This window comes from Equus przewalskii, chromosome 14 (assembly GCF_037783145.1).
Source record: "Equus przewalskii isolate Varuska chromosome 14, EquPr2, whole genome shotgun sequence".
In the NCBI taxonomy this organism is placed as follows: Eukaryota; Metazoa; Chordata; class Mammalia; order Perissodactyla; family Equidae; genus Equus; species Equus przewalskii.
The window spans coordinates 71,245,182-71,272,591 of record NC_091844.1 but is presented as its reverse complement, the minus strand read 5'-3'; the positions used below and the strand labels follow the sequence as shown (position 1 = coordinate 71,272,591).

Sequence of the window (27,410 nt, the reverse complement as noted above, 5' to 3'; positions counted from 1 at the left end):
AATGTGAAAGACAAAACTTTCATAAAAGGCAAGATTGATAAATATGACTTCATTAAAATTAACAATGTTTGGTCAACAAATCACACCATAAAGAAAGGGAAAAGACAAGTCACAAATTGGGTGAAGATCCTAGCCACATATATTAGTGACATCTAGAATATATGGAGTCTCTACAACTCAACCAGAAAAAGACAACCCAATAGAAATTTGGACAAAAGGCATGAACAGACATTCTGCAAAAGAGAAAAGTGGAACGGCCAATAAACAAATGAAAGATGCTGAGGCTCATGGTGGTCTGAAAGTAAAAATTAGGATCACAATGAGAAGCCACTGAAAACTACTAAAGTGTTGTAGATTGAGAAGCCTGGAGCCTGGAAGAGCTATAGGAGCTCTGAGACACTGCTGCTGGGAGTGAAGACTGACACAACCACCTTGGAAAGTAATCTCAATTTACACACACGCTGTGCTCCGGCAATTCCACACCTAGGTAAGAGACCGCAGGGAGACTTTTCAAACGCCTGCATCAGGAGACATGTAACAAGAACATTCAAAGCAATACTGTTTATAATTGCAAAAATAAAACGGGGGAACAATCCAAATGTGCACAGCAGGAAAACAGATAAATTCTGATAAATCAAAACAGTGAAAGTAATAGAACGTACACATGTAAGTATGAATGTTAAAGATAATATTGAGTGAAAAAAAGCAAGTCGCAGAAGACCATATACAATATAATACTGTTGCATAAAGCTCAAAAACAAGGGAAAATAAACATTATATTGTTGAGGCCAATGTGTATACGAGGTTGTGGTGAAACTCCCTTTAAAAAAAAAAAAAAAGGAATGAAGAAACGATAATTACAACAATCAAGAGATTAGCTCCCTCTGGGCTGCAGTTACCTGCGGAGAACCCAGGAGGGACACACAGGGAGCCCGGATGGTTTCAAGTAATGTTCTGGTTCTTATATTAGGTGATAGGTGGTTCATTGAATTATTAAGCCTTCCTATACTTTATATCTATGGCATGTATCAAATAATACCAGTACGATATTTAGAAAAATTTGGGCACAAAATGGGATTTGTAAATAATGTCTTTCCTTGCCCAAAATATTCTCAATACAACATTAAACGATAATTTAAAGAATTTAGCTCTTCTCTGTCTCCAAAGTCAGCAGATACTGGATTATGTTCTATTGTTCCAATGACTACAATACTAGCAGAGGCCAAGGAAACATCTTTTGTATGAGAGGTGTCATGGAATCACATCTGTTGTAAAGAAATAAATAATTTACATTCCGGACTATCCACTAGAAGAAGAAATACAGAGACAATATACACATGCATAAAATCAAGAACATTTTTCTATACCAGCACTAATCACAAAGAAAATACCATCAAAACACTCGCAACAGCCACAACAACCATTAGTGATTTTATTGAAGACTCATTCACAGCATTCTGACCAGCGAAATGGCAATTACAACATCCACCTTGAGGCGCCCACAGTGATCTTACTACAGGGTCCCCCAGGGCCCCTCTTTAGGATTCACAGTAGTGTGCTCTCATCCCACCCAGACACTTCCTTTGCAAATGGAGCCAGACCTCAAACTGTCCTCAGCCACCACTCTCAGGCAACTGATGACAGACACGCGGCCTCCACTTCCATTATCCCAGCAGCTCTCTAATGCATTTGAACCACAAAATGGGCCCTCGCTTCTTTCCTGTCCCGGTCCCATCTTCATAAACCATAACAGACGGGAGTCCCCAAGGGTACAAAATATTTCTTTCCGGATAATTTTAAAGGAAAGGGGAGAAAAAAAGATGCGTATGTGCTCATGGAGCTTCTCCGGCTGAAGCAATTTATCTGCAAATGCGCTCTGACGAGCCACACACTGATCATTTCGTCATGTGCAGTAACTGAAGTTTAGGATTGTGTGTGAAGGCCATGAGGAGTGGTGTGTCTCTCTGAAGCTGGAATCAGGGCTCTCTCCACTATACTAAGCTGGTGCCTTGGCCCATAATTATAATAAACTGGTACTTTTTAGAACTACCTCAGATTCAGTGAAATTTCCAACTTTCTGAAATACGTTCTCTCACAGACTCTTTGCTGGTCTCCGAGACTTGAATGGGAGGAAAAATATCAAAATTAAAGTGATGATTTAATTAAGGAAGATGATTAGTGGGAGAAAAATAGGACATTCTTATGATCCCAAAACTGAAAAAAAAAGCCTATCAGGGAGAAGGTCAGAAGCGGCACCAGCACGGAATCCCGCCTCAGGCCTCACCTGAGCTTGGCACTGTACTAGTAACATCAGCACACACTCAGGTGGGGCCCAGAGGGGTCAGAGCACTTGACTCATTTGAAATTTGCCCAGGGCCAGTTTCTAGGAGTATCTGGACCTTTGTCAGCCAGAATTTTCTAAGGAAGCAGGCGGGTTAGGTTTACATCCTGGCAGGCCCAGCCCCGGGAGCAGAAGTCACCCGGTTTTTTGTCTCCCTCTGAGCTCTGCTGAGAACTGCTGGTTTGGGGTAAAAAGGATGTGCGGGAGCATCTGTTCCCCAGCACGCCTTACCCTCATCCTTAAGCCAAGAAAAAGATCTGTAACAACGCTGAGGTACCTTTTAAGTGCTTCTAAGACAGCTTTAATAACAGTTTTGGGCAAGGGACAGAAAGCCTCAGAGAAACCATAAAACACAAACCATATGGCACCATAATATTGTTTTGTTCTGGGAATTCTGCCCTTAGACAAAACCACACAGTCATGAATACGTAAATAGCCACTTTCTGAGGGATCGAACAAAGACTGAGCTTGGCTGCAGAGCCGTGGGCCTCCGCCCCGGCAAGGGGGAGAAGCAACCGAACTAAGTGCTTCACCTCTGAGCGACAGTGCAAATCCCAGCTGGGGAGAGGCCACGGCGGAAAACAGAGCTTGTCCGTAATGGCTTCATCTGAAAAAGCTATGCCGCAGATAGTCCGCAAACATCAGGCCATTCTGCCTAGGTGGTTAGAACAGCCAGTGGCATCTACACTTTGGGCAGTATGGTCTCTGAAGACTTCATGAGAAGGGCTAGGATCAAGGCTCTGAGACAGAGAGTCTCTGAAGACATTGGACCTGGGGCTGCCATCTCTTATGATTATTTCCTGTGTGGCTGTGAAAGTTAATGGGATGAAGCCTTCGCTGTCAGCACAGAGCAGGATCCATTGGGAGTCTGCAAAGCAAAAAAAACGGGCAATTTAGGATATCTTATCTTATTCTATAAAGAAAAACATGATAAACATGATTTTTTTTGAGGGTAAGAACGCAGTAGTTGATAATATTGAACCTGATCATCACAAGACTTTACAGAGCCTGGGGAGATGGAAGGACCGAGTATTACCTCGGGTCAGGTTACGTGGAAGGAAGGGGACGTGGACGACTTAGGCACTGCTAAGGGACATACGTTTTCACCCAAACTAGGCATTTATCACTCCGTGCTATGCATATGAGCTTATGTGAACACATGTGTTGGGGTTTTGTATGGAGTGTCCCTACCTTATCTACATGCTGTTAAGCAGTTTCTCCAGAAACTACGTGAAGTTAGGAAGAGCTACTCTATGAAGGAACCTTCTTTATTCTTTAGATCCATACCAACCTCTACACACCCAAAGAGGCTGAGCTGACCTGAGCTAGACTGGAATGGTCCAGATAATCCTGAAGGGTTTGTTCTGGGGTAACCTAGGGCCACTAGCATAGCACATGCCTGGATGTTCTCTGGTTCTTTCAAGTCGCCTGTGTCTCACCTTTTGACCCCATAATTCCACTTCTGAAAATCTACACTTTCCAAAAACAACATGTAACTATACAGAAAAGTTTTTATTAGTGTTACTTATGATGGTGAAAAACTGGAAACTACCTAAGTGTCAGAGAAAATATGGCAAAGTAAAATACGGTACACTCAGAATGGAAATTTAACCCCACCCAGTAAAAATGATAATTATGAAGTCATATCATAAATGCACGTGTCAAAATAGGAAAATGCTGATGCTACAATGTTAAGGGAGAAAAAAATGAAACAAAATTTTACGTTCAATGTAGCGGCTACCGTGAAAGGGAGGAGGAATAAGGAAACAACCACGCTCCAAATCTGGGGGACCGTGGGCACGACTCAGTCCCTTGTCATCTAGGAGTGCCCTTCATGTCCACGTTTGCTGCATATTAAAGTGACAACTCCTGTAAGAAACATTCTGCAATGCTGCTATGATCTTTATGTTTATGCAACAGGTGTATATGAGGTTTTTATGTCATTTCCTTGTAGTTAATATATTACTTTGTAACTCTTTTCTAGTTTTTTCACATGTATATTTAGGTTTTCCAGCTAGGCTGTAAGTCCCTTAAGGGCAGAACCCATATTTTCTATGTGTTTTGGCACTGGTAAGAGGCCTGGGTATACAGTAGACAATTAATAGTACTTGTTAACTATCTAATGAATCACTAAATGGTTGGTACACCTCACTTTCATTAGCAGTGAAAGTTACAAAATAGATGGTGCAGGGAGGGGGTGTTGGGTAGGGTCAGTTTCTGAATGTTACCTACCGTGCAGCATTTCAATCAGGGAGAGGCCAAAAGTCTGCTGAACTGTACTGAGCCTTAGTTTGCCATTGCAGAGGAGCACAGCTCTTTTTTCAACAACAGGACCTACATAATAAAATTTCTTCAAACACAAAAATAAAAGTTGTTAAACTGACTGAAGAAGCAGTGGAGTTAACATTGCTTAACAACAGAGTGTGTACACAGTTTTGAAAAATCCTTATCTATTACCACTATCAACTAGACTTCAAATAAGGAGCTTTTTGCTGCATTTTTTAACACAACTAAAGGATCAGAACAAAACACAACCCCTAATTGACTTTTCCTTTTGCTCTGCTTTTTCCCCAGGGTTGTCTTTATCACTAGAAAATGGCTCGCCTAAGATATGACTAATAATGCCATAGGATGACGGAGGGCAGCCTGACAGACACAACCTAATGGTGAGAAACCACTGCTTGCCTGGTTCAGATACAACTGAGAGACTTCATGCTTTCTTCATTGGGGAAAAAATGCCAAGGAAGAAAGCCCTAAGTGGTGGAGTAGCAGAGGATTTGCATAAGAAAAATAAACAAACTGTGGTCAAAATTCATTTAGCTTAGAAAACACACGAATGAAAATGATTTTTAAATTTCAAAAAGTCATATTAAAAATTAACTCATCTTTAAAAATGGTTTCAAACGTCCTGAGACAAAGAAAACATCAAACAATTACAGCTCTAATTAAAGACACATTAAGAGTGTAAAGGTACAGAGAACAAAGAATTTAAAGATATAACTTCTAGTTATATATTATTTGAAACAATATCTTCATGTGAGAATTTAAAAAATAGTTTCATAAGTAAGTTAGGTGTCCAACTCATTTTCTTGTTAGAATTATCACTACTCATTTTCTGACTAAGTAACAACTTTAACGATGAAAGATAAATCGTACTCCATTTGTGGTAGGATCAACAACTCAAAGACATGTCTATTAAGAACATTTTAAAAGTTGTCACATGAATAAACTGTAAGGGCCATAAGCAACTACAGTCATGCACCACATAACAGCGTTTCAGTCAACGACGTGCAGCCTGTACGATGGCGGGCCCCTCAGATTAGTACTATACGGTCTAGGTGCGTCATAGGCTATAGCATTTAGGTTTGTGGAAGTACTGTAGCGATGGAAGAAATTTTCCTCTATACTTCTAGGTCCTTCTGGCTGGTTTAAGAATTAAATTGACATGAGACAGATTAATAGGAGAAACACAAACAAAAGTTTAATAATATATACATGGGAGAAACCAGGGAAACTGAGTGACTCACCGAAATGGCTGAAGCCCTCACCTTAAACAGCATCCTCAGCTAAGGCAGAAGAAGATGTGGGGATGGGGGAGAGACAGGGACTTCAAAGGGAAGGCAGGCAATTCATAGGTAGGTGAAAAGGAGCAAACATTCAGAAAACAAGTTTGTTTGGTTGCACAGAAGCAGAAGAACACAGAGGGGAGCCCAACAAACAGGCTTCTCTAGGTGCCTCCCCGTCCACCACTGAGTTCATGTGATGCTAAGGCAACAGCCCGCTTCCTGAGACAGGTTTTTTTATCTGAATTCTCTTAGGCAGTTAAGAGGAGGTAATGAGAAAAACTTTCCAAGTCTTCTGTTTCTTAAAAATAATCAGCCTAAAATAATCCTCATGCTAAAGAGACACATTTTGGGGTGGCAGATTTTGTTCCCCTTCAGTACACTCTATCATGTGGACATTACAATGAAATCAATCCTTGTTGTTAAGCGACTCACGACTAGTCATTCAGCTCTTGTAAAAGGTGGCTTCCAAATTTTAGGGGAAGTGCTTTCTTGCTTTTGATTATTTTGCTTTTTTTCCTTTTATTTTTCTCATTACAAAAGTAATATGTGCTCAATCTAAAAAAGTAAAATAGACATTTATAATGTAGAAAGTAAAGTCCCCAAATCCTACGCCCCAGAGGTAATTACTTGTAACAGCTTGGTTAGATTAATTCATTATGAAATGAGAAATTGAGGAATTGAAAAAGCAAAAAAGCCAATTCCTTTTTACTTAAAAAAATACAGAATTTCACATTTATAAATGTTTAAAAATAAAAATATATTCTTGTTTGATAAAATAGTCTACTTTCAGAAAAATACTTTTTTCTTCAATGAGCATATATTACTTTTGTAATTAGGAAAAAAAATAATACTATGCAGCTGTAAAAGAATACAAAAGAGCTGTGTGTGCTAATATGGAGAGCTCTTGAGGACATATTATTAAATAGAAAAAGAAAGATGCAGTACACTGTATATAGTACCTCACCTTTTGTGTAACAAAAGGGGAAATAAAAATATATAGTAAGATCTGCCAGTATCTGCATAAAGAAATAAAAATAAAAATGGTTACCTATAGGAAGTGAGGAGAACAGGTTGAACAGGGATGGGGTGAGAGTAAGACTTTTCAGTACATACCTTTTTATTAAAATACATTTTTGTTTGTTTGTTTTTGAGGAAGATTAGCCCTGAGCTAACATCTCCTGCCAATCCTCCTCTTTTTGCTGAGGAAGACTGGCCCTGAACTAACATCCGTGCCCATCTTCGTCTACTTTATATGTGGGATGCCTACCACAGCATGGCTTGCCAAGGGGTGCCGTGTCCCCACCTGGGATCCGAACCGGTGAACCCTGGGGTGCCGAAGCAGGACGTGGGAATTTAAGTGCTGTGCCACTGGGCTAGTGCCAACATTTTTTGCTTTTTAAAACAAGTAAATGAATTACCTATTCAAAAAGAGAAACAAAAAGGGAAAAAGGAAAACTTAAAAAGTCACGGAAAGAAAAAAATCCAAATGAAATTTCAGATTTATAAATACTATAATTTTTAAAACTCAAAAATCTATTTACTGAAAACTGTTTACAGAAAACTTCATGTAATTAAATAAAACCATTTAAGGGCCAGCCCCAGTGGCCTAGTGGCTAAGTTCAGCGCCCTCCACTTCAGAGGCCAGGGTTCAGTTCCTGGTGTGGACCTACGCTGCTCTGTTAGTGGCCATGCTGTGCTGGTGGCCCACATACTAAAAAACAGAGGAAGACTGGCATGGATGTTAGCTCAGGGCAAATCTTCCACAGCAAAAACAAAAACAAAAACAAAAAAACCCCACCAAAATAACATTTAAATATCTCTTTTGGCTGAAGATAATGTGGCAAAAATTCTGCTCAAAAATACTTGTTTCAAGCCAGCCTCAACGGCCTAGTGGTTAAAGTTCAGCACTCTCTGCTTTGGCAGCCTGGGTTCAGTTCCCAGGCACGGAACCACACCACTCAGTAGCCATGCTGTGGTGGCAACCCACACATAAAGTGGAGGAAGAATGGCAACAGATGTTAACTCAAGGCTAATCTTCCTCAGCAAAAAAAATTTTTTTTAAGTAAATAAAAATAAATCAGTGTTTAACTGATTTTTAACAGGTCTGTGATTTAACTGGTTTTGGAGACAACTTGGGGAATCTGAATAAGGACTAGGTATTAGATGATATTAAGTAATAATTCTTACATGTTATCAAGCGTGATAATAGCATTGTGGTAATTAAAGAAAATGTGCTTACATTTTAGAACAGCATCCCAAAATATCCGAGTGAAATACCATGTCTCTACTTAAAATATTTTAGTAAACAAAAAAAATCAAGTAATTATGGCAAAATGTTAACAATTGTTAAATCCAGGTGATAGAGATATAAACAGGGTTTCATTCTGTAGTCTTTCAACATGTTTACAATTTTTCATAATAAAAAAATGTATTCTATGATCTGTTTGAAATTTTTTGTAATAAAAAATTTAATTTAGGTTTAAACTATGCTTTGGTTCTTTTTGTTTTCATTTATTTATTTATTTATTTATTTTTATTTTTTTCCTTTTTCTCCCCAAAGCCCCCAGGTACAAAATTGTATATTCTTAGTTGTGGGTCCTTCTAGTTGTGGCATGTGGGATACCGCCTCAGCATGGCCTGATGATTGGTGCCATGTCAGCGCCCAGGATTCGAACCGGTGAAACCCTGGGCCACTGCAGCAGAGCATGCAAACTTAACCACTCAGCCACGGGGCGGGCCCCATTCTGTGGTTCTTTTAAAAACTTACATCCTTGGGGCTGACCCCGTGGCCCAGTGGTTAAGTTCGCGCGCTCCGCTGCAGGCGGCCCAGTGTTTCGTTGGTTCGAATCCTGGGCGCGGACATGGCACTGCTCGTCAGACCATGCTGAGGCAGCGTCCCACATGCCACAACTAGAAGAACCCACAACGAAGAATACACAACTATGTACCGGGGGGCTTTGGGGAGAAAAAGGAAAAAATAAAATCTTTAAAAAAAAAAAAAAAAAAAAAAAACTTACATCATTGAGTTCATCAAACAGTAGTAGTTTTAGAAAAAACTAATTAAAATACCTCCTTTTGACCATTATTGAAATAGTAATTTACATATTACTTATCATTGATTTCAATACTTTCTGCAAATATCTTTTAAAATGAACATATATAAGTTGGCAGTAATCAAATCAGTGTGGTATTGATAAAGTTACAGATGAGATCAGAATTACAGTAGCTGCAGTACAGAGAATCCAGAATTATATCCCACTATACATAAATTTATACATGACCAATGTGACAGATCAAGTTTAGTGGGATAAAAATGGATTTTTTTTTTTTTTTGCTGCAGGAAGATTCACCCTGAGCTAACATTTGTGCCAAATCTTCCTCTATTTCATATGTGGGTCGCTGCCACAGCATGGCTGATGAGTGGTGTAGGTCCACACCTAGGGTTCCAAATCTGCGAACCTGGGCTGCCAAAGCAGAGTGTGCTGAACTTAACCACTATGCCACGGGGCTGGCCCCAAAGATGGACTTTTAATAATGTTGCTAGCACAACTGGTTATTGGTCAGAAAACAGAAGTGGCCCATACCCCAAAATTTAATTAAAGATTAAAAATTTAAACTAATATAGTTGTAACTAATATAGTAAAATAATGCAAGAAAATCTAGATTACTACATGTATATTAATTTCTTACATATATAGTAATATATAAATTATACATATAAAAATAATAAATTTCAATATACAAATACCACATAAACTGATTAATTCAAGAGGGAAAAATGAGCAATAGGCAATTCACATTCAATTGGCAAAAAAATGAGGACACTCTCAAATGCACTAATAGTAAAAGAAATAAAAATTAACAAAATTGAATTACCACTTCACACTTATCAGATTGGCGAGGATGTGAGGAAAAGGACAGTAGTAGGCAAGTGATGATGCACTGTTAAGTAAAAAATCTTTGAAAGGCAATCTGGCAACTCTATTAAAAGCAGAAACGTATACATATACTCCTCAAATTTGCACTTCCACTTCTGGGAACCAACTCAACAGAAATCAAAGTAAAAATACAAATAGCTACATACAAGAATACTACTCCAGCACTATTTGGAGTGGCTAAGAACTGAAAACAGAGTGAGTGTCCACAACAAGGGAACAGATGAACAAATAGCATGCTCTCAGCATGAAGTAGAATGTACCGTATGACCCAATTTTTTTTTTTTTTGAGGAAGATTAGCCCTGAGCTAACATCTGCCACCAATTCTCCTCTTTTTGCTGAGAAGGACTCACCCTGAGCTAACATCTGCGCCCATCTTCCTCTGTTTTATATGTGGGATGCCTGCCACAGCATGGCTTGATAGGTGGTGCATAAGTCCACGCCCAGGATCCGAACCAGCGAACCCTGGGCTGCTGAAGCATAACATGTGCACTTAACTGCTGCACCATTGAGCTGGCCCTGACCTCATTTTTGTAAAACAATGACAAACCACCACCATCATCAACCCCCACCCCAGACCTATATACCTTGTCTACAAAGATCTGTGTATTATGTAACTATGAAGTAAAATATGGAAGGATCCACATTAAGCTTCTAGTTACAGTGAGTTATGGGGAGGAGAGGTAGGGCCAAGTTCAATGGGGGAAAAGTGTTCATGATGAAAACAGATACGATGGGGCCTGTCTGGTGGCGCAGCGGTCGAGTTCACATGTTTCGATTCAGCGGCCTGGGGTTCCCCAGTTCGGATCCCGGTGCAGACATGGCACTGCTTGGTGAGCCATGCTGTGGCAGGTGTCCCACATGTGAAGTAGAGGAAGATGGGCACGGATGTTAGCTCAGGGCCAGTCTTCCTCAGCAAAACAAAACAAAAAACAAAAACAAAACCCAGATATGATGTAATCCCATTTATGTAATATTATATGTTTGCATATGCATGCATAAATAGATGCATTAAAAATCTGTAATGACTATAACCTTTCTTATAAATAGAAGAGTATCTGCATTACATAAGGAAAAAGTTTTCACAATGAAATAGCACAATAAAAAATCTTTTTCTAAATAAAATTCTCAGAAAGGGTGTAATCATTAATGTTTTTGCACCACGCACATGATAAACTCAGTGTGTACTGGTGTGTGTGCCCATCTGGTTGGCAGGCAACCAACCTGGAAAGGCATAACAACTTGCCTTTAACGTAACATGTCCAGTTCAGGGAAGTTCAATTAGAACACCATGTTCCTCATTAGTAAGTTTTTCGCGCAGTACCCACTCGCTGCAGGAGCTTTTATGTTTAGTGGTAGCTCCTCAAAGAAGTTACCTGGTAAGTGATGTGAACATAAGGCAGATCCCGAGAGCATGGATACACTGGAGTGGATTTCTTTCCATTATGTAGAAAGTCTGTGAGCTCAGAAAGACATCGCTGCACTTCAATGAGTTTCCTAGATAAAATTTCCAGTTCCTCAGATAGCTGATAAGTTTCCTTGTCCTTTGATAAGTTCCTTCTTTGAGGCGGATGAGGCGGGTCCGGGGTGCTGGTGTGCTCTGGTGTGCTGCTGGGTCTGGGCAGTGTCACGGACCAGTTAACAGGCTCAGCTCCCAGAGTTTCCAGGGCTATGGAGCTGCCACAGACACTGGATGGAGGAGTTCTGATTCCTTTAACGAGGCTTCCTCCAGGCCTTCCACTTTGCCTACTGCCATTAGCTGTTAACAAGAGCCCTCTGGTTTGGTGACAAAAATCTGGGGAAAGACTTTCAAGTAGCTTTTTTCTATCTGCTTTATTTAACAGAGTACTGAAAGCAGAGTAGCCACTCTGGTTTCCACTCGGTGCTACTGGACACTCTTCCTCCAACATTACTTCTCTAACAACCAGATGAATGATATACTCATCAGACTTTGAAGAAGGAAGAAATGCAGAATCAGTGGATTTTTGTTTTCCTATCAAAATTAACAATAATTTATCTGTCAGGAAACATATGCCTTTTGGTCTTTCACTACTCTCTAACTGAACTTGCTGGATGTTTGGCATATATGATGGATTGACAGAATAGATAAAAATTATATTACAAGTATTGGAAGCCACTGCCACCACCTGTGCCTTAGGATGAAAGGCTATTAGATCAGGAACCAGAATGCCTGGGATAGCGACTTTTCTGGTCTGGGTAACCACTTGCTCAAAGGTCACAAGGGCTAAATATGAAGAATCCAGGCCAGTTCCCGTCAAGTGGTCCTTTTTTCTTAGACAAATAAGAGAATTACCCTCAGACTCAGATCTACTGAACTGTATATGAGTTAGATCCACAGGATCTGAAGAGGAAGAAAAGGGAGAAACTGACGTTTCAGAATTCGTTTCAGAAGCAAATGCCTCCTTATCCACAAAGAGCCCTTCCTCAAGTGGTAAGCTACACAGACAAGTGTCTTCACCACTAGGCAGAACGTCAAGGGTTTCAGATGCACTTAAGCCACAAATCTTATCTAGTGGAAGTTCAGTGGCCACGGCGACCTGTGACTCAACAGTGGCTCCAATGGAGCGCACACAGCTGTCCACATCAAACACTGGGTAGAAGGGGCACCTGTGAAGAGTCTTCTGAGCACTGTCCCAAATGTAAGAGTGCAGGCTGCTGCCTACAGCCACCACCAGCCTCTGGCCATCCTGGGTCCAACACGCACAGTGAATGAGGCCCTGGGTGTCGATAGTCGCTTTTACCCAGGAACTGTCACAGTGAACATTGTGGAAAATGGAGACATCCTGTGCAGTCAACACAGCCAGGACAGCACTTTTTGGGTGCCACACACAGCCCTGGGGAAGGATGGGGAAGGATTTTCTAATCTCACAGGTTGGAGACATCGGCCATTTGCTTGTCTCTGTAATGCTGGGACACAGCTGCCACACAATGACATGCTTCTTGTGCTGGACAGCGAGCAGAGCGGGCATGTCAGCCGTACTAGGTGGGGCCCAGGACACCCCATACACATGTTCGAACTGTCCAATGACCTTTGAGTCCCCAAACTTGGCCTCTCCAGCGTGAAGCTGTATATCAGTCAGGATGATCTGATCCCCGTCAGTCCAGGCAAGGCCGTGAACTGGGTGGACTGCTTGATGCAATGCGTTCAGCCCGGTCCTGAGAAGTTTTCCTTTTCCCAGCTCCATCCTTTCTGATTAGGGTTATCTGAAATAATTAAGAAGGAAAGTTAGATCATAGGAATATAATCAGACAAATCCAGAATATAGGACATTTTATCAGACAATTGGCTTAGACCTTTCACAGGTCAATATTGTGAGGGGGAATACTGTGACAGGAGGAATGTGGCAGATTCAAAGAGACTACTGAGCCATACAAGCAAATGCATTGTATTCACTTTGATTGGATCTCGAATTGAGGAAATAAAATTTTCTATTAAAAAACAGGTATTTTTAGAACTAGGAAATTTGAATATAAAATAGCGAGTAGAAGATACTGTGGAGTTACTAATTTCCTTAAACGTGAACATGGTATTGTGGTTATGCAGGAGAACATCCTTATTGTTCAAATATGCACGTTGAAGTATCTGGGATAAAGTGTCATGATGCCTCCAACTTGCTTTCAAATGGTTTAGGAAAAGAACAAAAACACAAAATTTTATATAGATAGGCAGAGAGGCAAAACGAATGTAGCAGAACGTTAATAATTGTTGAATCTAGATTGAGGCTGTGTCGGTATTCACGGTACTTTAACTTTTAAGGTAGAAAATTTTCAAATTAAAAAGTTGAGAAGAATCTCCTTCACTATCTAATTTCTATTCCCTTTCACTATCAAATCAATGAATAGCTGATATTATATCCCTGACCATATTAGAGCTTATTTCCTCAACTCCCTTCAAAACGGCTTTTACCTCTACACTGAAATGCCACTCAAGTCACTATTGCTATTCTGCTTCATCATACTCAAACAGCACTTAATAATTTTCAGAACATTTTCATATTCCCCATTGCATTTGCTCCTTGCAACAATCCTTCATGATAATGTAAAGTAGGTGAGCCAAGTATTATCTTCAATTTTTTCATTCTTAAGGTTTTTTCAGACATTTAAATTACTAAAGAAGTACACACTCAGTGATGGAATTCAAACAAACCAGAAGTGTCTAAAGTAAAACTAAATGTTTCCTCCTACCCATGCCAACCCCTCTTTACCCTCACTTCCCCCCCATCTCAAATCCTTGATAAAAGCACTGTTAACAATTTGGTGTGAAGACTTTGAAACTGTTAAGGAAATCTACCCAAAAAAATGGAGAATTTTGTACGTGCTAAGTTTTTCTTTTAAATAAAAAATGGGTATAAGTCAGAGTTCCTGGGTACTAATAACAGAAACCATTCTGGCAACTTAAGCAAGAAAGAAGGCTCAAGCACCAGGCTCAGAAAACAAGCAGGAACCAAGCGAGGCTAGGAAGAATAAACCACTGCTGCCACTCTCTCCACACACATCAGCGGCTCAGGATCTAACTTCACCGCCCTTCACTCCATGGCAATTGCTTAAGATTCAGAATGGGGCGAAGCCTCCCACTGGCTGAGCAGAGCTCACAGTCTGGCTCCAGCAGCCAGGGGATGGGGAGAGGGAGGGTTTCCCCACAAAGGCATCCATACTAGGGCACGGAGCTCTGCCTCCCACCAACACTCACACAAAGGGAGATTCCTCCCAAATGAGGAAGGGGTTTTCAAAAGATGCCCAAAAATTCCAACACAGATCATGTTACACATCACTCACTAATTTATTTTAAATCACGGGCATCTTCCAAGTCAGTAATATAGATCTGCCTCAGTCTTTTAAGCAGCTGCATTAGTAGCCGCAAGGTATTCCACAGTGTGTATGCACCATAATGTATTCAGTGGTTCCCCATAGGTGGGAATTCAGCTTGTTTCCAATTTTTATCTAAATGTGCATAGAGCCAAAAAGTTTGGTACTCAGTTCTCATCACTTTTCTCTATTGCTTCCTTCTAATGTCACCCACTCTTATGTTTTCAATTATCATCTCCTATGTTTAGTACTGGCAGATCCACATCTCTTCTCCTGGATTCTTTGCTGAGCTACGATGCTATTCGAATGTATGTTACACTTTACATTACGGCTAGTATTAGCCCTGCCCACATTCATTTCAAACTTGACATGTAGAAAAGAAAAAAAAAGGTTTTTGCTCTCAACAGCAGCTCCTCAATTTCTGTTAATGATGTCACCATTCTTATTCACTCGGGCTAAAAACTAGGGACTCAGTCTGACCTCTCCCCCTCCTGCCTTCTCAGTTAGTCACCAAGTCCTATCAATCCTGAGAACTGCTTCTGACTCCAGTCCTTCCTGTCATTCCCACGAGCACTCTCCTGCATCAGACCACTATCATCCTAAACCTAGATGACGGCAACAGCCTGACTGGTCTCCCCACCGCTAATCGGTCTGCCTTTCTCCAGTCCATCTTGTACAAAACCAATCTTAAAAATGCCCAAGTATATCATTTATCAGCTTAAAAGTTGTCAGATGTTACCTACTGCCTATAGCTGTGCCATTTAATACAGTAGCTGGTAGCTGTATGTGCTACGTAAATTCAATTAAAATAAAAACTCCAGTTCCTCAGTAGTGAATAGTTACATGTGGCTAGTGGCTATCATATTGGACAGAGCAGAATAGACCATTTCCATCATCAAAGAAAGTTCTGACGGATTTAACCAAGGAAGTGAAAGATCTATACAACGAAAACTACAAGACTTTCTTGAAAGAAATTGATGACGACATAAACAGATGGAAAGACATTCCATGCACATGGACTGGAAGAATAAACATAGTTAAAATGTCCATACTACCTACAGCAATCTACAGTTTCAACGCTATCCCAATCAGAATCCCCATGACATTCTTTACAGAAATTGAACAAAGAATCCTAAAATTCAAATGGGGCAACAAAAGACCCCGAATTGCTAAAGCAATCGTGAGAAAAAAGAACAAAGCCGGAGGCATCACAATCCCTGACTTCAAAGCATACTACAAAGCTACAGTAATCAAAACAGCATGGTACTGGTATAAAAACAGGTGCACAGATCAATGAAACAGAATTGAAAGTTCTGCTGGACAGTTCTACTGGCCTGTAGGATAAAGTCTGAATTCCTCAGTTTGGCATTCAAATTCCTTCCCAGTCTGGACCTACCTATCTCTCCAGTTTTATTTCTATTATTAATCTTCATTGTTACAATGCCTGGCCCATCCAAAACACTTAATAGATGACAGCTAATTTGAAGGGCCAGTTTGAATACCATCTCCTCTGACAGGCCTTCCTTAATCATCCAGCTACAAGTCATACTTTCCAAAAGTGATGTCAGCATCATGGCAGAGTGAGCTTCCCGGTAATCTCTCCCCTCCACCATACAATGAAAAAGACATTCATACTCCAACAGAGGACATCCAAACACAACACAGAAGATATCTGAGAGACCCACACAGCCATACGATGGAGGGCACCCTCGGAGGAGGTGGAACGGAGTAAGAGAAAACTTCACCCCCTCCCCAAAAGACCGGGATCCGGGACTGGGAACAGCCTCTGAGAGGGAAGGAACAGGGGAGGGGGTGTTCACCCATGGGAACATCAAAGATCCCCAAGGGCCCTCGCAGCCTAGGGGAAAGCCCTTACTGAGGTGAAAGCTAACACAGGGGTGACCCCATCAAGCCAACACCTCAGGAGAGCAGATACGGAGGGTAGAGTGAGAAAACCCTGAAAGCATGCAAAAGGAAGCGCCCCTAGAGGCCACCCACCATCCACCCAGCACTGGCTCCAGTGCCTGGATCTTGGTGGAAGGCAGAGGGCTCAGGATACATGGCTCTTGACCCCCACACAGTGGTGATAGGCAGTAACTGTGACCAAATAATATCACAACGCACAAAAACAGAGTCATGCCCTCTAGCAATATCAAAAATTATATTAAATCTCCATACAAGAGAGAAAGTGACAAGTACCCAGAAATCAGTCCTGAGGACAGAGAAATTTGCAATCTAAATGACAGAGAATTCAAAATAGCTATCATCAAAAAACTCAATGAGTTAGAGAATGCAGAGAAACAACTCAATGAGTTCAGGAGCTACTTCACAAAAGAGACTGAAACTGTGAAGAAGAATCAATCAGAAATATTGTAGATGAAAAACACAATGGAAGAGATAAAACAAAATACGGATTCCTTGAACACTCAAGCAGACATCATAGAGGAGTAAATCAGCATAATCGAGGAGAGGCACGTTGAAATGCTCCAGATAGGGGAGGAGAGAGAACTAAGAGTAAAAAGAAGTGAAGAAAGTCTCCAAGAAACATTGGACTCAATTAGGAAATGCAGCATAAGGATTATAGGTATTCCAGAGGGAGAAGAGAAGGAGAATGAAGTAGAAAGCTTGTTCAAAGAAATAATAGCAGAGAATGTCCCAAACATAGGGAAGAAGATGGAAATCCACGTGGAAGAAGCTATCAGATCTCCTAAATACGTCAATGTAATAAAACCTACTGCAAGGCATCTAGCAGTGAAACTGGCAAAAATGAATGATAAGGAAAAAATATTAAGGGCAGCAAGGCAGAAGAAAATAACTTACAAAGGAAACCCTATCAGGCTGTCAGTGGATTTCTATGCAGAAACCTTACAGGCTAAGTGAGACTGGAATGACACATTCAAATCTTTGAAGGACAGAAACTTTCAGCCAAGAATACTCTAGCTAGAAAAAATATCCTTCAGATATGATGGAGAAATAAAAACTTTCCCAGATAAACAAAAGCTAAGGGAGTTCATAGCCACAAGACCCGCCCCGCCCCTGACAAGAAAACCTCAAGAAGGCCTTCACACCTGAAAAAAAAACAAGGGAGAAAGGGGTTACAAAGCACGGAGTAAGGAGGCAAATAGGTAGTCAAAATCATAAAATTGTAGCTATACATCAGAACAGGTTAGCAAATACTCAAGAATAGCATTAAACATAAAGGGAAGGAAAACAACAAAAACAAAGATAATCTTGTCATTTTAATCACAAACTCACAACACAAGATGGAATAAGATGTGAGAAAAACAACTTAGGAGGGGAAGACAAAAGGGACTGAATCGGTTTAGTCAATGGAAATAAGAGGACATCAGAAAATGGACTATCTTATCTACGAGATTTTGAATACAAACCTTGTGGTAATCACTAAACAAAAAAGCAGAACAGAAACACAAATAATAAATAAGGAGAAAAAAAGAAACGTAACATTAAAAATCACATTAACTCAATTGGTAAACCAAAATACACAGGATGAGAAACAAAGGAAATGCCGGAGAACCGGAAAACAAGTGATAAAATGGCAGCAGTAAGCCCTCATATATCAAATAATCACCCTAAATGTAAATGGACTGAATTCTCTGATAAAAAGACACAGAGTGGCAAGACGGATTAAAGAATAAGACTCAAAATACACTACCTCCAGGAAACACCTCAGCTCCAAGGACAAACACAGGCTCAGAGTGAAGGGATGGAAGACGATACTCCAAGCTAACGGCAAACAAAAGAAAGCAGGTCTTGCAATACTTATACTGGACAAAGTAGACTTCAAGATAAGACAGGTAAAGAGAGACAAAGAGGGGCATTATATAATGATTAAAAGGACACTCCACTAAGAAGACATAAACTTATAAATATCTATGCACCCAACACAGGAGCACCAAAGTACATAAAACAACTATTAACAAACCGAAAAGAAGACATTAATAAGAACACAGAAATAGAAGGGGACATCAACACTCCACTCACATCAATGGATAGATCATCCAGACAGAAAGTCAACAAGGAAACAGTGGAATTAAATGAAAAGCTAGACCAGTTGGACCTAATAGACATTTATAGAACACTCCATCCAAAAACAGCAGAATACTGGGCCAGCCTGGCGAGCAGTGGTTAAGTTCGCATGTTCCACTTCAGTGGCCCAGGGTTCGCCAGTTCAGATTCTGGGGCTAATCCTCCTCAAAAACAAAAAACAAAAAACACCAGCAAAATACACATTCTTCTCAAATGCACACGGAACATTCTCAAGGATAGACCATATGTTGGGAAATAAGGCAAGCCTCAATAAATTTAAGAAGATTGAAATAATAACAAGCATCTTTTCCAATCACAATGCTATGAAGCTAGAAATTAATTACAAGAAAAAAGCTGAGGGGCCAGCCCCATAGCTGAGTGGTTAAGTTCACGCACTCCACTTCCCACGTCCCAGGGTTTCAGTGGTTTGGATCCTGGGCACAGACATGGCACCGCTCATCAGGTCACGTTGAGGCGGCGTCCCACATACCACAACTAGAAGAACCTGCAACTAAAAATTCACAACTATGTGCTGGAGGGATTTGGGGAGAAAAAAGCATAAAAAAAAAGAAAAGAAAAAAGCTGGGAAAGGGACAAAGATGTAGAGACTAAACCACATGCTATTGAACAACCAATGGATCACTGAAGAAATTAAAGGAGAAGTCAAAAAATATCTAGAGACAAATAAAAATGAAAACATACCATACCAACTCATATGGAATGCAGCAAAAGCCATACTAAGAGGGAAATTCACCACACTACAGGCTCACCTTAACCAACAAGAAAAATCCCAAATAAGCAATCTCAAACTACACCTAATTGAATTAGAAAAAGAACAACAAAGAAAGCTCAAAGTCAGCAGAAGGAGAGAAATGACAAAAATCAGAGCAGAAATAAATGCTATTGAAACAAAAAAGGCAGTAGAAAGGATCAACGAAACAAAGAGCTGGTTCTTGGAGAAGATAAACAAAATTGACAAACTCCTAGCCAGACTTACAAAGAAAAAGAGAGAAAGCTCGGATAAATAAAATTAGAAACAAAAGAGGAGAAATATCAACAGACACCACAGAAATACAACCAATTATTAGAGAATACTACAAAAAGCTATACACCAACAAAATGGACAATCTAGAGGAAATGGATAAATTCTTAAGACTCTTACAACCTCCCAAACCTGAATCAAGAAGAAATAGATAATCTGAATAGACCAATCACAAGTAAAGAAATTGAAACAGTAATCAAAAGCATCCCAAAGAATAAAAGCCCGGGACCAGATGGTTTCCCTGGGGAATTCTACCAAACTGTCAGAAAGCATTTAACACCTATCCTTCTCAAGTTATTCCAAAAATTAGAGAAGATGGAATGCTTCCTAACACATTCTACAAGGCCAACATCACTCTGATACCAAAGCCGGACAAGGACAACATAAAAAGGAAAACTACAGGCCAATATCGCTGAGCAACATAGATGCAAAAATCCTCAACAAAATGTTGGCAACCCAAATACAGCAATACATCAAAAAGATCATACATCATGATCAAATGGGATTTATACCAGGGACACATGGATGGTTCAACATTTGCAAATCAATCAATGTGATACACCACACTAACAAAATGAATAAAAACCACATGATCATCTCAACAGACACAGAGAAAGCATTTGACAGATCCAACAACCATTTATGATAAAAACTCTTAACAAAATGGGGATAGAAGGAAATTACTTCAACATAATAAAGGCCATATATGACAAACTCACAGCCAACATCATACTCAATGGGCAAAAACTGAACACCATCCCTCGGAGAACAGGAACAAGACAAGGATGCCTGCTATCACCACTCTTACTCAACATAGTACTGGAGGTTTTGGCCAGAGCAATTCGGCAAGAGGAAGGAATAAAAGGAATCTAAATAGGGAGTGAAGAAGTGAAACTCTCGCTGTTTGCAGACAACATGATCTTATATATAGAAAACCCTAAAGAATCCATTGGAAAACTATTAGAAATAATTAACTACAGTAAAGTTGCAGGGTACAAAATCAACTTATGATAATCAGTTGCATTTCTATACTCTAATAACAAACTTACAGAAAGAGAACTCAAGAATACAATTCCATTTAATCCCGACTAAAAGAGTAGTGTATCTAGGAATAAATTTAACCAAGGAGGTGAAGGACTTATATAATGAAAACTATAAGACATTATTCAGAGAAATAGATGATGACATAAAGAGATGCAAAGAGACATGCACATGGATTGGAAGAATAAAAGTTAAAATGTCCATACTACCCAAAGCAATCTACAGAGTCAATGCAATGCCAATCAGAATCCCAATGACATTCTTCATGGAAATAGAACAAAGAATCCTAAAATTCATATGGGGCAACCAAAGACCCTGAATTGCTAAAGCAATCCTGAGAAAAAAGAACAAAGCTGGAGGCATCACAGTCCCTGACTTCAAAATGTACTACAAAGCCACAGTAATCAAAACAGCATGGTACTGGTACAAAAACAGGCACAAAGATCAATGGAACAGAACTGAAAGCCCAGAAATAAAACCACACATCTACGGACAGCTAATCTTCGACAAAGGTGCCAAGAACATACAATGGAGAAAAGACAGTCTCTTCAATAAATGGTGTTGGGAAAACTGGACAGCCACACACAAAAGAAAGAAAGTAGACCATTATCTCACTCCATACACAAAAATAAATTCAAAATGGATCAAAGATTTGAAGGTAAGTCCTGAAACCATAAAACTCTTGGAAGATAATATAGGTAGTACACTCTTTGACGTCGAACTTAAAAGGATCTTTTCAAATACCATGTCTTCTCAGACAAGAGAAACAAAAGAAAAAATAAACATGTGGGACTTCATCAGACTAATGAGCTTCTCAAGGAAAAAGAAACTAGGATCAAAACCAAAAGACAACCCACCAATTGGGAGAAAATATTTGAAAATCATATATCCAACAAGGGGTTAATCTCCATAACATATAAGGGACTCACACCACTGAATAACAAAAAAAACAAACAGTCCGATCAAAAAATGGGCAGAGGATATGAAGAGACATTTTTCCAAAGACGACAAACAGATGGCCAATAAACACATGAAAAGATGTTCAACATTACCGCTCATCAGGGAAATGCAAATCAAAATTACACTAAGATACCACCTTATGCCTGTTAAAATGGCTATAATCACTAAGACTAAAAATAACAAATGTCGGAGAGGGTGTGGAGAAAAGGGAACCCTCATACACTGCTGGTGGGAATGCAAACCGGTGCAGCCACTATGGAAAACAGTATGGAGATTCCTCAAAAAACTAAAACTAGAAATACCATATGACCCAGCTATCCCACCACTGGGTATCTACCCAAATAACTTGAAATCAACAATCCAGAGTAACATACCCCTATGTTCATTGCAGCACTATTCACAATAGCCAATACATGGAAATAATCCAAGTGCCCATCGATCGATGATTGGATAAAGAAAATGTGGTGTATATATACACACATACACACACAATGGACTACTACTCAGCCATAAAAACGACAAAATCATCCCATTTGCAACAACATGGACGGACTGGAGGGAATTACGTTAAGCGAAATAGGCAAGACTGAGAAAGACAAACACCATATGATTTCACTCATATGTGGAATACAAACACACACATGGACAAAGAAAACAGTTCAGTGGTTACCAGGGGAAGGGGGTTGGGGGGTGGGCACAGGGGGCAAAGGGGAGCACTACATGGTAACAGACAAGAAACAATGTACAACTGAAATTTCACAATGATGTAAACTATTATGAACTCAATTAAAAAAAAAAACCTAACCTACTTGTATTCTCCAGGGAAGAAATCACATCTATTCATAATCAGCTACCCACACTAAAAAAAAAAAAAAAAGTGAGGGGGCCGGCCCCATGGCCGAGTGGTTAAGCTCCCTTGCTCGCTTTGGCAGCCCAGGGTTTTGCTGGTTGGAATCCTGGGCACGGACATGGCACCGCTCATCAAGCCATGCCGAGGCAACATCCCACATGCCACAACTAGAAGGACCCACAACTAAAAATACACAACTATGTACCAGGGGGGCTTTGGGGAGGCAAAGGAAAAATAAAAATCTTAAAAAAAAAAGGTGATACTTTCCTCCTGTGAACTCCTACAGTGCTGACAGTCTAAACCACCACGTGACATCTTCAGTTTATTACCTGCAATCACCAGTTACTTTTTCACGTATCATATCTCATTTCCACAACCATCATACAAAATCCTTGAGAACGGAAACTAGAGTTAACTTCTTTGCCTGTTGGTTCCCAGCACACTTTATACGTGCTGGCAAGTATTTTCACATGGATTGTTCCGCATCTATTACATCAGATAAGGAGTTTCCAATTGGGGCATGGTATTGCCAGGGGTTGTGTTGATTACATTTTTGTTGCTTTAGGCTCTTATAATACTGAGTCAGTAAAGCCCCTTTGCACTATATTTGGACCTGCTTTCGAAGGCTGATGAACAATCCAGCCTCTTAAGAAACAACTGAGGGGCCAGCCCGGTGGCGCAGCGGTTAAGTTCGCACATTCCACTTCTCGGCTGCCCAGGGTTCGGTGGTTTGGATCCCGGGTGTGGACGTGACACCACTTGGCAAGCCATGCTGTGGTAGGTGTCCCACGTATAAAGTGGAGGAAGATGGGCATGGATGTTAGCTCAGGGTTAATCTTCCTTAAAAAAAAAGACAAACACCCTAAACTTAAAAATGGCCAAAGAATATCAACAGGCAACTTACAAAATAATATGATGATCAATAAACACATTTAAAATGATGTTTAATCTTATTACCTATCAAAGAACTGTCTAAACTCGCAGTGTCCATTTCTTCACCACTCTCTTTTTAACCCACTCCAAATTGACTCCATTCCCATCTCTTTCCTAAAACAGCTCCCACCAAGCCACTAGTGCCATCCATGTCACCGAATCCAATGGACATTTTTCAACCCTGTTTTACAGAGTAGTACAGGATTTAAAGTCACCTTCAGACTCTAAATCCAAGACACGTATTCTCTACCAAACTGCCTGGTGATTTGCTTTTAACTTAACTGCAAATTATTTCTCATACCTCTTTGCTAGCTCTGTCCTGGCTCTCAGAAGCTTCTACTAAGGAGGAGCAGTCTATTATGCTTCTACACATGATGTCAGGTTAAGTGGTTCTGCACTGGCTTGCTAAACGGAGAAATAAGTCCTCTGTCATTACCAATGAAGAAAACTGCCATCTCTAGCCCACTGGTCTTACATAAGATGATACATGTTTTCCCCTACTATCTACTTATGCACTTTTAAAAGACTTTTATTGATAAATAATGCATGATACATTTTCCTGGGCAGAGAAAATTCCTAATGGGCCAATTACATCAAAGCCAATTTATATGATATGTTTTAGGCCACCCAAGTCAGTCTAATGGTATTGAGGGTGTGTGCAGCCAGGGGTAGCACAAGGTAAGGATTTGTGAATAAGGGAAAAACAAACATGATAATAAGGTTACTGAGATTTTTTAGAAGAATTAATTTTAATATTTTCATCTTTAGTAACAAGAAGAAATCCTGCATATTTTTCTCAAAAGCCTAAGATAATTTCAAAAAATCTGTTCCAATCCTTCCTACTCCACTGCTAGTCCAGGTCCTGACCACCTGTCCCTTTTAGCAGGATAGGACAAGGAGAGGTCCTCTCGATACCAATCTCTTCTTTCTCACAGAGCCTGGATGCTATGTGTGGTTACGGAATTATCTTTAAAAAAAAAAAATCACAGTTCTAGTCATTTTGCTCTTCTGCTCAAACACCTTTTAATGAGTCTCCATATATAAAAGAAGTTCTTTCAAAATGTCTTAGCAAGGCACTTAAGGACTTATATTATCTGATATTCATATATCTTTCCAACTTTTTCTTTTCTTTTCTTTTCTTGGTGAGAAAGATTGTTGCTGAGCTAACATCTGTTGCCAATCTTCTTTTTGCTTGAGCAAGATTGTTGCTGAGCTAACATCTGTTGCCAATCTTCTATTTGCTTAAGGAAGACTGTTGCTGAGCTAACATCTGTTCCAGTCTTCCTTATTTTGTATGTGGGACGCAGCCACAGCATGGTGGGTGTGCAGGTCTGTGCCAAAATGTAGGCTGAGGAACCCTGGGCCTCCAAAGCAGAGCTTGTGAACTTAACCACTATGCCACCAGGCCAGCCCCCCAAACTTATCTCTTTAATCATTAAGGGCCTGCTGGGGAATTTGGAAGAACGAGCATACATTTATGTGACAATGTGAAGGATGGACCCAAGAATGAAGAAAGATGACAAGTTTAGTAAGGGGCCATGAAATAGTTCGAATGTCACAATAAGAAAGTAAGCCACGTTGTAGATACTTCAGTAGAGAAAAAGGGTCAGATTCAAGAGCTATTTCTAAGGCACATGGAAAAGATAATGACATCAGGTAGGATATGAGTGGTGAGGAAGAAAGAAGAATTATGGATAACACGCAAATTTTTTGCTAGTGAAATTGCTGAACCATTAATCAGAGATGCAGAAGGCAGAGCATGCTTCAAAAGCATGAAGAGTGGGGGCTGGTCCGGTGGCTGAGTGGTTAAGTTCACGCGCTCCGCTGCAGGTGGCCCAGTGTTTCATTGGTTCGAATCCTGGGCGGAGACATGGCACTGCTCATCAAGCCACGCTGAGGCAGTGTCCCACATGCCACAACTAGAAGAACCCACAACGAAGAATACTACTATGTACCGAGGGGCTTTGGGGAGAAAAAGGAAAAAAATAAAATCTTAAAAAAAAAAAAGCATGAAGAGTGTGTAGCGTGTGATAAATTTAGTATTAGACGTGCTTCATTTAACATGTCTAGAGCGTGGCACTGTACCTCAGGCAATCAGAGATTAAAGATTTGGTAGTCAAGGCCGAAGCAGTGGACAGCCTCGCTGTGACAGATCAGAGAGCCAAAAGGATAAAGGTTGAAAGGGCCTTCAAGAATGCCCCAATTACTTTGCATCTTTTAAAATATTTAAATTTTGCTGAAACTGTTGGTCTCTGAACTCTCAGACTACAAGATTTCTGAAATCAGGGGTCCTGGGTGATTTAGGGAGAGAAAAGCCCACCGTATTAGCTCAGGGGAGAGGCGGTCAGAATCAGGACCTGGGGCTCGCTCTATGACCATTAAATTCACCTGCTCTTAATCTTCTTTAAAGACAACTCGGTAAGCCTTGAAGGGCTTAGGCGAACCGGAGCATTCCCAGTAGGTTTAAACACAAGTACATACCCCTCAACTTGTTTTTCTAAGTTTATTGTGTTTCCACCATAAAATAATTTCTAATTCTTTACACTTATTTAAAAACATAAATTAACCCTCAAGAAATGTAAAAAGTAAACTCACAAAAAAACCTTCATCCAAAGAAAATTATGACTCCATTTCCCCGACTTTTTTCTATGCAGTTTTGGTTAAACTTTTTCAATCACAACTGCACAATTCTTATCACGATTTTTTTCACTTAACACTATATATTAGCATTTTCTCATGTTATTCAAAAGTTTTATAAATTACTTTTAGAAAGTCACTTAATATTCACTCAATGAAGTTGCATAGTTTTTCCTCATCGTTGAGACACCTGGTTGTAGCCAACTTTATCCTATCATAAATAACGCGGTGATAAAGGTCTTTCCGTACTAAGCATCTTCTTCATTGTGGAGGGCTTCCTTAGGATACATTCCCAGGAGCGTCACTCACGAGCCACAGCGAATACATTCATTCGTTTAAACCCACCCCCGGCTCGGCCGCCGCCGCCAGCCCCTCGCACGCGGGCCCCTCATCATCTCCTCCTCCTCTCCGCACACCTGGGTGTCTTCCACCCTGCCCCCAAGCGCTGGTCCCTCCACCTCCCTCCCCCGCAACCCACAGCATCCTGACACCCGCCAGGCCGGGCAGCAGTGGAAACAAAATACCTTCGGTCTTACTGCCCGACAAAATACCAGTCTCCCAAGGGCCGACCCGGCCCGCCTGCCGCGGCTCCACAGCCGTGAGCGAGAATCGGAAGCATCGGCTCCCAGGCCTCTGATAGGTGAGCGGTGGCCGGGCAAGCTCGGCAATGCCCCCTGCCTATTGGCTCTTGCTTGTGTCACGTTAGGAGGGGGTCCTTCCCATTGGCCAATAAGCTCGGGCTTTGCCGCACGGATCTCAGGGAGTTGTAGTCTCTGTGAAAACTTCCACTGACTGTAAACCAGCCACAATTTCTCCCTCCTTTAAGAGATTTATCGCCTTCCCCCACTTCTCATCGCTTCTCTCAGTCTAAGAAAGAGTTCAGGAGCCCTAGCGTCAACACAGTTTCTTAACCCTTTTTGGGGGGGGGGGGCGGGGAGCGATAGGGAAGAGGGCGGAGTAATGGGAAGGAGTAGAGGACCTCTTGAAAACATGATAAAATCTCCCCAGAAAAATGTTCTTAACCATACACAAAATATTGTGCATTCAACTGGAGCAGTTACAAACCCCTGTTCTACACTTACGCCAAAAGTGCCTGCCCGTGGCCATAGTCCAAGAAGCTAGTGTGTCAGTAGGCTTTACACCTGCTACGCTCCTGGGAGACTCTGGGCCACGCGGTGGAGCAGCCCATGGGGAATTTCAGATCCTGACCCTCTTAGTACAGTCGACCAT

At 40.6% G+C, this 27,410-nt stretch overlaps 1 protein-coding gene across 1 annotated transcript; it reads right to left on the bottom strand.

Annotated features, from left to right (window-relative positions):
* Nucleotides 1-1,418: 1,418 nt before the first annotated feature.
* On the bottom strand, nucleotides 1,419-26,814 carry WDCP (WD repeat and coiled coil containing). The gene is made up of 4 exons (XM_008538064.2): nucleotides 26,705-26,814; nucleotides 11,220-13,068; nucleotides 4,574-4,691; nucleotides 1,419-3,209 (listed from the first exon to the last, which is right to left on the bottom strand). The coding sequence occupies exons 2-4, from the start codon at nucleotides 13,047-13,049 to the stop codon at nucleotides 2,983-2,985; spliced, it is 2,175 nt and encodes a 724-aa protein (XP_008536286.2). The 5' UTR covers nucleotides 13,050-13,068; nucleotides 26,705-26,814; the 3' UTR covers nucleotides 1,419-2,982.
* Nucleotides 26,815-27,410: the final 596 nt, after the last annotated feature.

Bases quoted from the DNA above. Each gene is read 5' to 3' on its own strand.
- WDCP (XM_008538064.2), bottom strand. From the start codon at position 13,049: ATGGAGCTGGGAAAAGGAAAACTTCTCAGGACCGGGCTGAACGCATTG. The intron at 4,692-11,219 runs GTAACTTCTTTG...TTGTGTTTGAAG, and splicing joins ATGTTCACATCACTTACCAG to AAATTTTATTATGTAGGTCC. The intron at 3,210-4,573 runs GTAGGTAACATT...TTTGCTTTGCAG, and splicing joins CCTGATTGAAATGCTGCACG to ACTCCCAATGGATCCTGCTC.